The sequence below is a fragment of the Mastomys coucha genome, chromosome X (genome assembly GCF_008632895.1).
Source record: "Mastomys coucha isolate ucsf_1 chromosome X, UCSF_Mcou_1, whole genome shotgun sequence".
NCBI lineage: Eukaryota > Metazoa > Chordata > Mammalia > Rodentia > Muridae > Mastomys > Mastomys coucha.
The window spans coordinates 99,000,727-99,018,493 of NC_045030.1; the positions used below are offsets into that span (position 1 = coordinate 99,000,727).

The window sequence follows — 17,767 nt, forward strand, 5'->3', positions numbered from 1 at the left end:
GAGGGTATTGCTGCTACAAAACTGATTATGTTTTTGTTTGGAAGAATGTAGACTTTGGGACTTTGGGTTTAGGTAGCTATGGAATGTTTTAAGTAGGGCTTAATGAGCCATCCTAGTGGGAATATGGAAGACCATGGTGATGAGGGGGATTTGAACTCTGTAGACCTGCTGAGCCAAGAGGTTTCAATGAAGAAAAAATGTTAGTATATGGCATAGAGACTGTTTTGTGGTATTTTGGTGAAGAATGTGGCTGCTTTTTGCCCTTGCCTGAAGAGTCTACCTGAGGCTAAGGTAAGGAGATTAATTTCATCAACAAAGGAAGTCTCAAAAACATAGCCCAGGAGAGACTTTGTTCTCTGGTTTAGTCTTATGAAAAGTGTTTTAATGAAAAAGAGCAAGCTGAGAAGAGAAAAATATAAATGTTCAAGTAATAAAGGGGCACCAGGAAGTGAAATTGTTACTGTCCTGCAGTAACATTAAACAGTGGGTAACCTGGAAAAATGGAGTTAGAAAGAAGAGCAGCTGCTAGAGAGAGTTAGGGAATAGGATAGAGTGGCCACAGACATACCTACCCACGTGGAAGGGTAAAAATTAGACAGGAGACTTTACTGCTCAGCCATATTGGTTCTTTAATAAAAATCTTTTGTTCTCCCAACAGGTATATTACCTGGGGCAAAAACCATTCCCCCCTAAAATACGTCAGTGTAACAGTCCAATCAGTGACTTCCTTGTTACTCTGTGGGGGTGGAGCTTTTGAATGTAACTGGAACCAGGTTACACTCAACAGGTGGGCAGCCACAGCCCTGGGGCCCATGGCACTGTTTTGTTTTCGATACTGTCCTGGCTGTGTGGAGGGAGTCCACATGAAATGGAGCTGAATCTTGTGTTCAAGAAGATAACAGATAAAGGGAATAGTGATCTCAGGGCAAGATCCCACACAGCTAAACTTAGGTCCAAACAAGAGAGAGGCAAGTATGTGTCCTCAGAAGAAAACTATGTGTGTTCAAGAAGATAACAAAAACTATGTCTCAGAAGAGACCTTGAATTTTGGACTTTTAACTATAGACTTTGTTGCTACAGACATTGCTATAGACTCTGGGGACTTTGGGAGTTGGACTAAATGTATTTTTTCTTATGCTATGGCTAGGTATGGCCCCCACAGACTCATGTGTTTGAACAAGACTATGTAGGCCAGGGAGTGGAATGTAGTGGTTTGAACATACTTGGCCAAATGAAGTGACACTATTAGGAAGTGTGGTCTTGTTGGAGACTGTCACTGGGGATGGGCTTTGAAGCCCTCCTCTTAGCTGCCTGAAGACAATGTTCCCCTTGCAGCATTCAGATAAAGATGTAGAACTCGCAGTTCCTCCTGAACCATGCCTGCCTGGATGCAGTCATGCTCCCTCCTTAATGACAATGGATTGAACCTCTGAGCCTGTAAGCCTGTAAGCTAGCCCCAATTAAATGTTGTTCTTTATAAGAGCTGCCTTGGTCATGGTGTCTGTTCACAGCTGTAAAACCCTAAGACAGATGCTCTCCAGCAGATGATGGAGCATCTTGGTTCTAATCCTGTGGATTAAATGAAGAATCCTTTCTGACTGAGATTTAGGTGTCATTCAGAGTTTTTGCTTCTCGTATATTAATACTAGTGGTTTGTCATTTATAATCTATTTCCAAGTCTTAATTGCATGTCATTTCAGATCTGAGTAATAGGAATACTGTTTGCAGGGATTCACAATAACTAAAGGTTGTGATGACATGTGAAAGATAATTTGTACACAAGTGTTAATCATAGCCATGTAACAAATAGTTCTAGAAGAGACACATATACAAAAATAATTCAATATAATATGATTGGTACAATAAGCAATGTGTTCAGAGGGGCTACAAGCATAGCTCACTGTTACATAACTTGTGTAGCATTTAGACTGACTTAAGTCTGATTTGTAACATCACAAATAGTAGATTCAAGATTATCAATATTTTATACATGGTTAAAACACAGATTAATTTATTCTAATTCTTAATGCTAATCAAATGTGTTTTCACTCATCTGTAATCCCAGTACTCAATAGGCTGAAGCAAGAAGATGGCAGGTCTGAGATTATCTTGTGCTAAGTAGTGAGTTCAGAGTCAGTTTGGGCTATATAGTAGGCTCAAGACCAGTCTGTACTATGTAGCCACACCCTGTTTAGAAAGAAAAATTTAAAAAGAAGTTCTATGGATAAGTCTATCACTTGTGAGCTTCATGCTTCCTTCCAATCTGAATTTGATCTCTTTATAATACTCCATAGTTTTTCTAAATATAACTTCCCATGGAATGCAACATTCTGAATGAACATATTGGCTAATTAAACCATGAAACCAACTGAAAATTGTACTCATACTTCAGTGGGACTGAGAATTTTTAATGAATAAATTTATTTTGCGGATATGCAAAGGCTGGTTTATATCTATGGAAGGACTGTCCACACATTGCTTATTGTACCAATCATATTATATTGAAATTATTTTTGTATATGTGTCTCTTCTAGAACTATTTGTTACATGGCTATGATTAACACTTGTGTACAAATTATCTTTCACATGTCATCACAACCTTTAGTTATTGTGAATCCCTGCAAACAGTATTCCTATTACTCAGATCTGAAATGACATGCAATTAAGACTTGGAAATAGATTATAAATGACAAACCACTAGTATTAATATATGAGAAGCAAAAACTCTGAATGACACCTAAATCTCAGTCAGAAAGGATTCTTCATTTAATCCACAGGATTAGAACCAAGATGCTCCATCATCTGCTGGAGAGTATCTGTCTTAGAGTTTTACAGCTGTGAACAGACACCATGACCAAGGCAGCTCTTATAAAGAACAACATTTAATTGGGGCTAGCTTACAGGCTTACAGGCTCAGAGGTTCAGTCCATTGTCCTTTTCTCAATAGAAACAAATGAGGAGTAAGGACTGGAAGGAGAAAAGGTAGGGGAAGCTGCAGTTGGGCTGTAAACTTAATTAATTAACTAATTAATTAATTAAAATAAGATCTGTTATTCTCTAATTTTTGCTTTGTTTTAACTTGAAAATTATATGGAACTTCATTTAAAAGTTATCTGACAATTATAGCATGAGGACCAGTGAAACTCTGAGTGAATGTATTGTTGGCATAAATATGTCCAGGATCCCAATCTTTTGGATTCATGGCAATGGCAAAACCCTCACCAGGTCAGTCTCGCAGAATCAGTAAAGCCCCCCTCTTGTTCATACAGAGGGTGTTGATGATGTGTGCAAAAACTAGCAATGTCAGCTTCCTTCTCTTACTTTCCTTCTCGTGGCCAACTACAACCTGAGACTGATCCCCTACAGAGATCTCCCATCAGCAATAGCTAACTCCTCCTCCTTGTGCTATACACTATAGGCCCTCTAAATGCTGCATATAATAAACAGTGAGCTCTCAGTTTGCAGCATAATAGTAGTTATCCTCCATCAGAGAAAGCACAGCTTGCCCAATCCCAGCTTTTCCATATATGGATCTTATTTACTCACTGTCTGTCATTTCTTCATTTCCATATCATTACCCCAGTCAGGTTTCCAAGACCAAGCCATGATGGATGTGACAATCTGGGAGATATCTGAATACAGAACAACAACTAGATAATCCTGTGGTCATCAATGTATTATAAGCTTTGTGACTTTTGAGGCATTATTAGTGTGAAGATTAACATTTGTTTTCAATTTGACTATATGTAGAATCAACTAAGAGGCAAGCTTTTAGATACATCTGTGAGGGATTTTCTTGGTTACATAAACTGAACTGGGAAGATCCATGCTGACTAAGAGTAGTACTTTCTAGCTGTAGGCTAGATATGAGGAGGCTGCAAGGAAAGTAGATGCTTTGGCTTTATATATCATGTTGGCAAGTTTTTCCACCGTGTTACTCCCACTGCCGTCATTCACTGGCATCAGAATCCAGTTTCTTCTGCTCCCTTACAGGGACTGAAGCTACAAGTTCACTGTAGCTACACTAGCAATTATTCATTCTCCACTACAGCAAAGTTTTAAATTAGTCTATCCCCCGGTAACTCCAAGATATAGCAAACATGTCCACTGAGTGATGTAATTTAATCTCTCTTACCCTCAAGAAGCATGTTTCTTTTCCTATTCCAATAGTTAAGCTAGACAATTTCACAGATTTAAGTCCTTAAACAGAGGGGAAAGCCATGGGACAAGTCCAGTTTTCAGGACAGAGCCCTATGATGAAATGTCAATCCTACACTGAGATTACAGAACAATATACCACATTGTGGTGTTCTGGTTGCCAGGAAACCAACTGTTATAGAATAATCAGCATTGACATTTTTTTCCAGATCTAAATTTGTACCCAGTAGGGGGTAAAAGGGTCCCTATTATGCATTATTGAGAATTTTTACCTCAACATTTCTTTTAAATGTATGACATGCAAATATTTGTTTATACACTGTGCTAGAGAAAAGCTCACTGCAAGGCTCTGCCCAGCGACATATGTATTTCCTATTCTATGGAGAATAAAGCAGAATGACATTTTCATTTTTATGAGGCAATGATTAGGGTCAGCGGACTAATAAAAGCGTAGTATAATGGTTGCTGTACATCCCAATAATTTCAGGCAGTTTAGCTGATTACATAAGCAAACTGATTTGAGGCTAGAGCAGTTTTACAATCATTGCACTGTGAAAAAAAATCATAAATAATGGTTATAATGAAAGCCTATGGGAATAAAGTCAACAAATTAAGTGGAAACGGTCTCCTAAAAAAGCAGAATAAGTAAATGGAGCTAACATGGAATTGTAGCAGTGCTACATTTCTTCTGGGGAGGAAACTTTATTCCTTGGCTTTTGCAGTTTCTTTTTCAGCTCTCTTTCTTCCAGAAGCATTGGGCCAAATCCCCATGTGCTTTCTCTCTCTGACACTCGTTTTTCTGAACTCCTTCCCCCAAGTTAAAGCACCTATGGATTGCACTGATCCTTCCAGGATAACCAGGGAAAATTCCATGTCAAGGTCACTTGATTGACAACCTCAATTTTACTTGTATCCTCCATTCCCTTTAGTCCTATTTAAAGGAACCATGAAAACTCTGCCCTTAATCTAGGCTTTAGCTTTCCACACAATTTGTTCTCTGACACTTTGTCAAAATTACTTTCTCAGATACCTCCCCATCACTCACAAAAGGAAGATGACTTGCAGTGAAGATAAAAAAAAAACATGAGCTTCATGTTAGTCGTGGAAAATGAACATACCTATGGGCCATCTACACAATGAGCTTATGCAGAGTGTCTAATATAGATTCCTTGAACTTTACAGCTTATTGCCTTGGTTATCCCCAGTGTGCTATATAGACACAAATGATGATTGCCTGCACACACTCTCATGTGTGCCAGGACCAAAGTAGGGCTGAGAAGTGTAGGTTTAATTGGCAGTATATGCATAGATGTCAGGAATGGAAATTCTGAGATTTCAGCACGTAAGTGCTACTGTTGAACACAGAGAGGGATTTTTCACTCCCAGATCTAGTGGGGCAACTGGTACAAGACTTGCTAGTGCAGGCCTATGGCTGGCAAAGCAGACACAGGGATAGACACAGAAAGGAAAGCCTTATCACCATAGCTTGCTATCTAAAAATACTTCCTGGATAACAAATTGAGTTAGAACCCAAGCTAAAGTCTTGCTCAACAGAAGAGACCAACAAACAAACAGAATTTCCAACACACGGCCTGAGGATGTGCCTTAGTGGAAGAAGATTCTTCAAGAATGCATAATACACTGAGTTCCATGCCCAACATCACAAGAAGAAAAACAGACCCAGCACAGTAACAAAGAAGAAAGAGCTATGTAGACAAAGTAGTGGCCAAAACCTAAGGACCCTCTTGAGTCAGCTGCTAAATACAAAGCCATGAATAAATAAGGCGAGAGTGACACTCCATAGGCCAGGCAAGAGAAGAAAAGAAAGTCAAATGATGGAGCATTATGCTGAAAAATGCCAGGAGTTCACAGAGCAAGGAGACATCTATGTCATTTGAATGTGTGTGCATAATATGTATGTACGTAAGGTGTACTTTTGGCTTTGTGTACACATATGTGCATGCCTGAGTGTAGGACTTTAAGTGTCATGGCTCCCATGTAGAGGTAGGGGCACCCACCGTCTCAGGTACTGTCCACAAGCTTCCAGGAATTCTCTTTTCTCCACTACCGATTTGCCTCAGATGCACTGGTGTTATAGATCCTCCCTACCTTATCTGGCTCCTCTGAGTTCTGGGGAACCAGATTTGGATCTTCATGCTTGCATGAAGTGCTTTACCCACTGGGCCATCTCCACAACCCCAAATCTGTGTTCTAATCAGCAAGAATGAAGATACAAGAGACATCAAAACTTACTAGCTGGTCTAAACAAGCCAGTAGAGAATACTTTATGTCTAGCCTAACAAATTTCCAAAGAAATTTGAATAGATAACCCACAAAAAACAATCACCAAAAAAATCCAACAACCACCACCCTACCACAATGGTCTTTGACTCCATGAAAATAAGACACTCTAGATGAAAATAAGTCGTAACAGCATCCAAAAAAAGATTACAAGACACACATATGCACACATACACACACTCACTCACACACACACACACACACACACACACACACACACACACACACACACACACACACACACACACACACACACACACACACACACACCACTGTTTAAAAAGAAACTGTATCCCATATCCAGTATAAATATCACTCAGTAAAGGAAAAAGTAATTGAGTGCCCAAGATAGAACTCTGGGAAATACTGTTATAAGGTAGGAAGGGAGGAAAAGATCCAGGAAGAATCACTGATAAAAGAGTAATGCAAATCTAAAAGAAATGAGGAGAGTATTGTAATCATGGGGTCAGGTAAGGAGATAGTTCCCAGAAGGAGAATGTGTTCAAGTGGGGGAGCAAGAAAGGCAGACTGAAGAGTGTGCTTGGACTTGGTACAAGTGCACATGCGCAGAATCATCATAGTCAGAGAAGTTTGAGCAGAGAGGCAGTAGAAGAACTGGCTTTCTTGGGTCTGAGGAATGAACAGGATGAGAAGATGAGTGGTGACAGACATTTATTCAATGCAAGATGGTCTCTGACTCAAGGTGTGTAAAATATTTGTCTGGTTCACCTCTAAAAATATTTCTTAATATTCTACAGGCCAGGTATGGTACTACTTGGGAGGTTAAGGCAGAATGATTCCTTGAGAATAAGCATTTGGGACTAGCCTGAACAATAATAGAACAAGACCACAACTCAAATTTAAAATGTTCTTCAATCTTCTGGAGAAATGGGTTCTTTCTCTTTCAGTCACATTTGTTTCTATATAAACTAATCCCAATTTTAAAAAAAATAATGTAAATTTGTTACCAAAAAAGGCATAGAGCAACTTCTGAACCTGGATGTTGCTGCCCACAGTGCGGTACAACCCTTCTGTCTTGATCCCTATGAAAGGAAAATCAGGTCATCATTATTAGCATAGCCCCAATGTTCAAGGTCCCCAAAACAGAAAAAGGAAACCCTTGTATAATGGTATTAGTTCACAGACACAAAAAGGCTCCCTTCTCTCTTCTAGTTCTCCAGCCCTCCCTGTTACAGAACAATCCTACAGTCCTCATCATGCATCTAAAAATCTGTTATGATTCCCCACTCTGTTAATCTCAAGGGAAGTGAACCCACTCTATAGTAAATAAGCATGCACTTCAATGAGTCGCAACAGGTAGCTGAAAGACAGTCTGCCATGTTGAAAGGGAGCTGGTGACTGAAATATATGGAAGTGATATCAATCCCTCAGTTGTTCTCGGGCTATGATATAGAAGAGAGGGTCAGAGTATAGCAAATGTGGAGCAAGAGGCAACTTTCCCACTGAGAAAGGCTGATGCAATGCTTCAAAGAAAACATAATGATTCACACACCACAGCCAGGTGAGGTCTAAATAGCCTCAGAAAGAAACAAAGTCATTTAACAGTCAGTGGAGAAGTGTGCTAATTCTCTATGTCCCTGAGTTTAGATTGGAACCCATCAATTTTTAAATTGATGTTAAAATGATATGTGGTAGAAGATGAGATCTTGGTCGTTTGAGATGGGACCATCACTAAACTGCTCGAGGAACAGTAGGTGCTAATTCAAAATGCATTCTAAGCCCTTGCAAGGCTTTGCTCTCTAAAAGTGAAAGCCACAAATTATGCATCTATAGTTGGACAAGGAACACTGTGATGGAAGCCAGTTTAGAACTGGCTGAAATCTTAAAAATTATGTCCAGTGTACAAGCTATCAGAACACAGTCCAAGAATGGACTTGTGCAAGGGGAAATTCTGAGTGCTTGTGAGAAAATTCCAAGAAAACAAGTAAAGAGTCCTGTGACCTCTGTTTCTTCAAAAATATGGAAATGTTCTCAGAAGGTGTCTTTGTGCCCCTTCCAGCTGTAGTGGATAGGAGTGAGTTTACTTCAGATCATTCACTGCAACTGGGTACTGCTATTCGATTATGTGCCTCTATGGAAATAGGTGATTTTCCACATGTGGTTTGTTCTTGCAAATGCACACTTTCCTCATGTGGCTCTTCTTAACCCTTAGAATATAAATTGTCTGGGGCTCTGAATAAAATTGATTATTCCAGGAGACTTTAGTCTGCCTCATTTTTAGACTCCATTTTCCAGAGCCCAAACCCCAATTAGAGAAGTAAACATAAGCTTTATAAAAAGTTATCATCCTGAAGATGGGTGCTGAGCATCAGATAATACCATTCTTACTTTAGAGGAGGTTCCTTAGGGTAAAAGCAGAGGTGTGCGAAGTGCAAATACAACACTTTCAAGGTGATGGTTTCTATCTTACCTTTGGTCTCAATAAAATTGATGCACTTCCTAACAAACTTGAACCCCACTTCATTCAGCTCCACTGTTTGGAGTAAAGGAAAGTAGACTTAGTTCATCGCATAATACACAGTTTCTACCCAAGATTCAAGAAGTGCAGGAAGGAACTTCAGTGAGAGAACCAGGAGGGCAGGTGTACATATCCTCTTCACCCTCAGACTGAATGATGGTGCTCAAGGTAGGTTTAGACTGTTACAACACAAAGTACTTCTGCTTAGCCCTTTATATCACGTCTACCCTAAACATGAGCAATGCCAAGTAGGAAATGCTACTGTGGAAATCCACAGAATTTTGATCATCCGTCTAGAACAAGAAGGAAATAATATATTTCTCTGGATCAACAGTAGCATTCACATCATAAGTTCCAATGGAGTAATTTCCCTAGTTCAATCAATATGTAATTTCAAATCAGGGCTAGGTTTCATTTTACACAGCGTTGCTTGAATGGTGTATGTAATCAATACCAGCGTTTACTGTCAATGGGACAGCTTTGAGCATATAATGTCCGTAGAGGAAAAATTGGAATTACTTACTTTCTTCCTGTTTTGTTATAGGAGTGTGGTAGATCTACAAAAGAGAAACCAAAAAAGACTAGGTTATTGTGACTCACTACAGTTAAGTAGGATAAATAAGATTCAGTTTCATTCCCTAGATTGGTTATCAAAATCATTAGAGATGCTAGACCTGTAACAACAATGAAAAAGAGGTAAAACAGAGTTCTCTTTACACCAATTCCTAGAAAACACAATCCCTGAAAGTTGTACTGGATATTCACGTAGTTCACACAGCTGAAGCTACAGATGACTCACCTTAGACATTATTTAGGTAAAGCTTACAGCAGGATTTTTTTTATTAGATATTTTCTTTCTTTACATTTCAAATGTTATCGCTGTTCCTGGTTTCCCCTCTGAACCCCCCTATCCCCTCCCGCTCCTGCTTCCCTGTCCTGGCATTCCCCTACACTGGGGCATCAAGCCTTCACAGGACCAAGGGCCTCTCCTTCCATTGATGTCCAATAGGGAAGGATTTTTATGGTAGAGTGAGAAGACATTTTAAACAAGGAAGTGGTCTTCTTAAGGACACTCCAGGAAATGGGCATTAATAGTAAAATGGTTAATTGATATCATTCTAAACATAAACACATTACATACAGAACACTGACAGATCCTAGTTCATAAAACAAATGCCATTAGGTAAAAAAAAATCACAGATTAACACAGACACAGTTTAATATTGAAAAATCTCAATACCTTACTCTCACCATTATGCCGATCAATTGGACCAAAACAAAACAAAAAGCAACACAGAAACACTGAATTAAATGGCATCATAGATAAATAGGCCCAACAAAAATTTACAGAACACTCCATTTAAACTCTACACACTATACATACATACTTAACCCATTGAATTCACTTTGAAATGGATCACATACTAGGATACAAAGAAATGTTCACTCAGAAACAATAAGAATCAACAGCAAGAGAAATAACAAAATATGCAAGTCCATGGAGATTAAACAACTATTTAATGATGAATCCATCAATGAAGAAAAAAAAAAGAAAATCAGAAGTTTCCTAAAATTTAATAAAAATTAAAATACAATACATCAAAACATGGGATACACTTAGACAGTCCTAAAGTAAAAGTTTATAGCTCTGATCAGCTACATTAAAAATCAGATAAATTGCTGCAAGTTTGCTGTGGCTGAGTAGTGCTCCATGTTCTGCTCTGAGCTCTGCTGTTGAGTGCTATGAGTGGACCTCAGGGAATCTCTGAAACCGAGACATGAGAGGACAAAGAACTTGTGTTACAGAGATAGCCAAGGTTGTACCTTATGGTGCACCTGGACTTGGTCATGTGTGAGAATCACCCAGGTGGTATTGGTTTTGAAGGCATAAAGGTGTCAGACAGAACATCTAAGACTTGGCACCATGAAAGGAGTGTATGAGAGGAAAGCTGTGAAGCCTCCTTGCAGCAGAACCCTGTTTATTGAAGATGTCAGTCCATTGGATGAGCATCGAGAATTAGCAGCAGCAGTAGAGTAGAGTCAACGAGAACCTAGAGTGCTATAGAGAGAAGAGTTGGAAAAGTGACACAATTTCTTTTGAGGAGCACAGAAGATTATGTGTGGATCCTAGATACTGGAACAAGAACCTGTAATACTGAAGTTATCATGGAGAACTCAAGATTTCGAGATGCCAGAGCTGTGGTATATCTGCTCAGATAAACTGCTCTCAGGGAATAAAACCACACAAAGAGAAAGAAGTGTGCTCTAGTGAACAAAACAGAAAGGAGTTAGAGATCAGAACAATGCTCTGACATCAGACATGGACATGCAGTTTGGAGATTGCCCAACTGGATTTTGGTCTTGTTTAGGTCGATTATTTCCTCACAATGACCTTTAGTACTGGTGAAGTATATCCTGTGAATTTGGACATATATGATATTCTATTTGTTTTTGAAAATATGGGGGATGACATTTAGATGATTGGATGATGAACTCTGGATTTTTACCATTTTTGAGACTGCTATAAATGATGTGGATTTTGATGTTGGAACTCATGTATTTTGCACTATGTGGTCCCCATACATTCATGGGTTTGAACATCATATGGGAGCCAGTGAGTGGAATGTGCTAGACTGAACATATTTGGCCCAGGGAGTAGCACTATCAGGAATTGTGGCTATGTTGGGGAAAGTGCACCCCATGCTTAAGAGACCTGCCTACTTGCTCCCAAGAAGACAGTCTCTTCCTGGCTCCTGTAAATCAAGATACAGACCTCTCAGCTCCTTCTTCAGCATTATGTTTGGCTGTATACCAACCATGCTTCTTGCTAGAATGAAAATGAACCAAACCTTGGAAACTGTAAGCCAGCCCCAACTAAATGTTTGCACTTAAAAAAATCAGATAGCTGGGTGGTGGGCATACGCCTTTAATCCCAGCACTTGGAGGCAGAGGCAGGCAGATTTCTGAGCTCTGAGTTCGAGGCCAGCCTGGTCTACAGAGTGAGTTCCAGGACAGCCAAGGCTACACAGAGAAACCCTGTCTCAAAAAAAAAATCAGATAAATTTTGAATAACTTAATGAGGCAACTTAAGACACTGGAAAAAGAAGAGCCAACAAAACACAAAATAGTACACATTAATAGTAAAATGGCTAATTGATACACTTGAAGTAAAGGCATACACATGGCTTATATGATCAGTGTTTTTCTGTTTAATAAAACAGTAATGCTGGGTGAGGCTGGAAGAAGCAAGCCCAGTCTCTCCTTTTCAAAAGAAAAGTGCTGCCAATGTAGGGTCCTCATAATTACTTCAGGGAGAGGTATTTCTTCATTGAGCAGCATTTGCTGTGACTTTTAAAAACAAGAGCTCTGTGGAGTCAGCCACAGCCAAGCTGGGGAGTCTGCATGTTCAGAGGATCTATATTTTAGCATCGGTCTCCACAATTAGCCTCTAGTAACTTCTGATATTCAAGAAGCTAAAGGGAAACCGAGTGGAGGAGAGGGATGGACATAGAAATGCCTTGCTCCTATCATCCTCTGAGAGAAACACCACAGGCATGCCAAGGGCCAAGCTTCAAGTTGCCAGGAAGTACACCTCACTCCACTTCTAGCAGCCACGGATACAATCTCAGAGCTGGTTTCTACACTCTTAATTTCTTTCACTTATATTTTGATTTGTGGTAGGGGATGGGGCATGCATGTCACAACGCATGTGAAGGTCAAAGGGCAACTTGTGAGAGTCAGTTCCCTCCTTCCACCATGTTGATTCTAGGTAATTGGACTCATGAGGCCCCAAGCTTGATGGCAAGCACCTTTACCCACTAAGCCATGGATCTCACAAGCGCTGATTATGCCTCTTTACTCCACAGAGAACAGAGGACACAGAGGAAAAAAAAATATGTTTCCCCACAGACTAGGTTTTCACTTGAAGAGAGCCAGGAGGTGATGCTGTATTCAAAGACTGTAGTGGTCTATCAAACCAGAGAAGAGGACCCCAAACTAATACAGCACTCTGGCATATGTAGGGTGGTTTTCACCTGGTTGTTCAAAGTAATCCTGAAAGGTACATAAAATAGAAATCATTAAAAACCATTTCAATGAGAAGAAGAGACTGAGCAAAAGACAGCAAACTAACTTGCTTAAGGCATTGCCATATAACAGCAAAACCAGGACCAGGCGTTTGTAGGTCCAACACCACAAAGTATATATTGCATGCCACCAAAATATATTGAAAAGACCATGCTTTCCAATGAGTTCTGCTTTCTTTTAAATGTAGAACTAATTCTGACTCTTCTAAAAGTTTTTTTTCCCTCTCTATCTGCCTCAACGGTGAAAGACAGCGACTCTTATCACCTCTCCTAAGAAAAAGAACAAGCTGAGTTTGGGGGCAGGGGTAAGAAAAATAGAAAAATCATTTTGAAAGCAAAGCTAAATGGCGGCTTACTTACATCTATGACATTGATTTTCCCACCCTTCTCTATGGACAAATCAATTTTATACTATGAAAAAGGATTCATTCCTTTTTCATAGAATAAAAAAGAATAGAATAGAAAAGAATGAAAGTTTTCATTCTTTTTGTTTGTTTGCTTGTTTGTTTTTCGAGACGGGTTTTTCTGTATAGCCCTGGCTGTCCTGGAACTCACTCTGTAGACCAGGCTGGCCTCGAACTCAGAAATCTGCCTGCTTCTGCCTCCCAAGTGCTAGGATTAAAGGTGTGCACCACCACTGCCCAGTTAGTTTTTATTCTTAAAAACTAGTACGAAGAGCTACGGAGTCAAATATTGCAGCAGGTAGCTTTAGAACCTCCTCTTGAGGATATCCTATAAAAGTCCTACAGAAGTCCCTCATGCCTGGAACTCAGGTTGGGTTAAAACAAGAGTTGAGAAAGTGACAATTCCTTCCAGCTCTAAGATTCAGAATCTGCTGAAGAACCTATGACAACTTCCCCATTGCCACCGCTAGAGGGCACTCAGACACTGACCTATTCTGCTGAGGTTCCCGCGGCACCCTTCTCACCCCTCCTCCAGTGTCTGACATCACTTACAGGTTCTTTCCCATCCATGGCTTCCATCCACAGCCTTCGATTGGCTTCTGAAGGCGCCTGCAGAGTGATGGTTCCTGGTCTGCGTTGGAAAAATAACAAGTTGAAGTCAGACCATTCAACCTCAGAGAATGGTATCTTGTGCTTTTTCATTTTTTTAACATATAGTTTCAATTAATGGATATTCATTATGCAAAATGATGGTTTATATTGGAACATTCTCATACATGTATGTAATATACTTCAAAAACAAGATTCTTTTTTATACTTAATCTCTTAATGGCTTTTATTTTCCCATCAATAAAAATAATGTTCTCTCCAGAGCTCCCAGGGACTAAAACTCCAACCAAAGAGTACTCATGAGGGAATTCATGGCTCCAGCAGCATGTGTATAGCAGAGGATGGTCAAGTCGGTCATCAATGGTAGGAGAGACCCTTGGTCCTGTGAAGGTTCTATGTCCCAGGAAGAGGGAAATGCCAGGGCCAGGAAGCTGGAGTGGGTGGGTTGGTGAGCAGGGGAATTGGGAAAGGAATAGGTTTTTTTCAGAGGGGAAATCAGGAATGGGGAGAACATAATGTAAATAAAGAAAATATCTAATAAAAAATTTAAAACAAAATTTCTCTCAAAATCACAAACATATGCTGTTATAAGAAAAGGTATTCAGAATACATAATTATGCTGTTTCTCTTTGACTATGAAAGCATTTAATCAAGAGACTTGTTAAATAAGAGATTATATGAATTAACATAATATTCATGTTTAGCAATTCCTTTAAAAGAGGAAAGCCACCTTTGAAGTGAAATAATTTTTTTGTTTTGTTTTTATTTCTTTTTTGTTTATTATTATTATTAGATATTTTCTTTATTTACATTTCAATTTTTATCCCCCTTCCTCATTTACCCTCCAAAAACCCCCTTAACCACTATACTATATGGCCTCTTGTCTATGGCCATTGCTCTAAACTCTGTTTGATTGTATTTACTTTTTGGCATTCTGTTATGGTTTGAAAATATAAACAAGCACCCTCACATATGCTCCCAAATGCCCTTGTATTGAAATGTAATTGCCGATGTGAGAATAATATGTTGAGTCTTCAGGAAGTGACACAGCACCTTTATAAAATGTTGGAAGTGGAAAGTCCATTCCCTTCTCTCCCTTCTTCCATGTGAGAACAAGGAACATATTCTCTCTGGAGGATGATGGAAAAGGCAAAACACTATCTTGGAGACAAAGATTCTCAGACTCCAAACCTGCTAGCACACTGATCTTGGACTCCCAAAATCAGAGCCCTAAGAAATAAATTTCTGTTGCTTATGAATAACCCATTCTCAGGCATTAAAACAGCAAACTGGATGAAGACACTGTTTTTATCCAGAGACACTGAAGATTGATATGCCTATTCTAATTTATCTAGACCTTTAGAACCAAACAGGACATTTGGTGTTGAGCAGATTTCTGCAGGCATGAAGTTTTGGTATAGTCTCCAGCCAGCCATATCATTGTGAGAAGCTTGCCTCTCACCTTTCTACACCATGCAACCTCACTCGGAGTTGCAGGATGGAAGAGCAATAACAAGAACATTCAAAGATGCTGGCTTGAATCACTTTGTCTCTGCACTGTCACTTCCTCGCCTCTAAATGTACTGGAACACACACTCTGGGAATTACTTCCCAGTGCTAACATCAGGGAATTCCTAGCATACCCCTTACCTGGCAAGCTACATGCTCTTTAAGAGAATTAACCAAAAGTCAGCACTTGGCTCTCAAAATGAAACTCTTTCCTATTTAACTTTCTCTACGAACCTCATCCTTTAGAATATGCCTTGCAGGACTGAAAAGCCTAGGGCCCTCTATAAAGACAGCTATCAGCCAAATCACAAAGCCAAAAGGAGGGAGAGCAGGCAAATGAAAAATAGCCACGAAAGTAAAAAGGCAGTTTGATGAGTAAAGCCATTCACCAAACCTAGATGCCTCACCTGTCAGCTCACTTCTGATTTCAGAAGTTAGAGGAATAAATGTCTGACTCTCAGGGAAGCATTCAGAGACTCTTTAGTGTTACAGATAGTCAAGTTCAAAGAATATTAAGGACTAGAGACTGGAAAAATAACTAAGAACTAGTTCAGAGTCCTTCACATAGGATCCATTATACCCTTAGATGAACTGTTTACCCTCCTGGAATTTCCGCTTGCCCATTTGGAACCAATAGGCAATGGATGACATCTATTAAGTAGAGTGCACTGGTTAAGAATGCAGCTTTCCTTAGAGATTCAAACACCTGGCCTTGGGCTTGAACCTGGCCTGGCTCCACCGTTTAATAGCTGTGTTATTCAAATTGGTTAACTTCTCTCTTGCCTCCTTATCCTTCTTTTTTGTGAACTTCAGGTAATAGCAAACTGTATGAGGTGAAGACTAAAGTTCATTTAAAGGGCTGAGAACAGGTCCTGACAGTCAGGAGACACTTGGAAAGCAATAGCACTCTTGTGTGATACAAGCCTATGATTTCAAATATTGGTATGAACATAATTATTTTAATGCTATTCTACCTTCCTGAACTAGAAAATAAAAGGGAGTAAGAGACCACTGCTTGGCACTCCAGAGAATGTGAGTGAATGTGTATAATCCCTGCTGGGAAACCTGACTCTAAGATCAGATGGACAAGTGAGGGAAGTAGCTGCCACAATCTGACAAGGTCCCACGTGAAGGGGGTGTTACTTAGCATCTGTGCATGACGCTATTAAGTAGTCTATCCTGATCAATAATGGAATAACATAACAAAGGCAATGACTGTGGGAGCCCACAGCTCAGGGCTCTGTCTTGCAGCAGAGACAGCTCATGTATTTGAATCTTGGTGTTCGCACTTTTAAAAGGGTTGAGTAAGCCAATGGTTTTTAACATGCAAATCATATGGTAAGTATTCACAAGGTGAATCATAACTTTAGTTCCTGGGTTCTACTGTAAATATTCCTCGGAATTCTGGAAGAGAAAAGAACGTATCTAAAAATTAACACCAAACTTAACACCTACAAAGAGCCAAGCATAGCAGCACACTGTGTAAGAAATATAAATAAATAAAATCACCCAGTGTTTCATCCAGAGCCAAACTATTTGCAAGTTGCTTTGAGTTGAGGATATTATTTACAGGCAGCTGGCAATTTTAAGCTAAAAAAGGAATCAACATGGAATCCGACATGGAACATTTCATCACTTTTAAGCACCTTGATGCTGCGGAACCAGAGATGCGACAGGTTCACACAGGAATCAAAGCCCACAGATCTTTTTCTTATCCTACAGGGCATGATGTTATTAGGAAAATGAGTGCCAGTCACATGGTTACTCATAACATCATTTACTATCACAGTCCTTTGGATGAGAATCATCTACTTTTTTTTTTTAAGGAAGACATCACAGAGACCCCAAAAAACAAAATTATAAGGGTCCAAAAATACCCCAATTTTTAAATAAGGCAAATAATAGGGAAAATGTTCTAAACTCTTAGTCTATCTGGTCTTGTTGATCTCAGTCCCTAATGATTTTTTCTCTGATATTAGAACTTCTTGATTAAGGTCCTTTCTAGTAATTTAATCATTTTGCTAAATTCTTCTCTATTACTCGGTGCCTAGTATATAGAAATAATGGATGGCCCTGCAAGTGGAGGGCCTACCTCCAGAGAGCACATTAAGCCAGAGACCCAGGCAGCATCCACCATTTTCTCTCAGGTGAGGCTCTGAGACTGGAGCAGCCAGCCTGGAGGCGCCTTAGGCCAGAGACCCGGGCAGGATTCGCCATTTTCT

General features: G+C 39.6%; 1 protein-coding gene across 1 annotated transcript in view; it reads right to left on the reverse strand.

Annotated features, from left to right (window-relative positions):
• Ophn1 (oligophrenin 1) overlaps positions 1-17,767 on the reverse strand; it is a 348,509-nt gene that overhangs the window by 108,984 nt on the left and 221,758 nt on the right. The window contains exons 12-15 of the mRNA XM_031365408.1: positions 13,980-14,058; positions 9,462-9,495; positions 8,891-8,953; positions 7,428-7,502 (exon numbers count right to left, since the gene is read on the reverse strand). Coding sequence (XP_031221268.1) covers positions 7,428-7,502; positions 8,891-8,953; positions 9,462-9,495; positions 13,980-14,058 — 251 coding nt within the window. The remainder of the gene's footprint in view (positions 1-7,427; positions 7,503-8,890; positions 8,954-9,461; positions 9,496-13,979; positions 14,059-17,767) is intronic.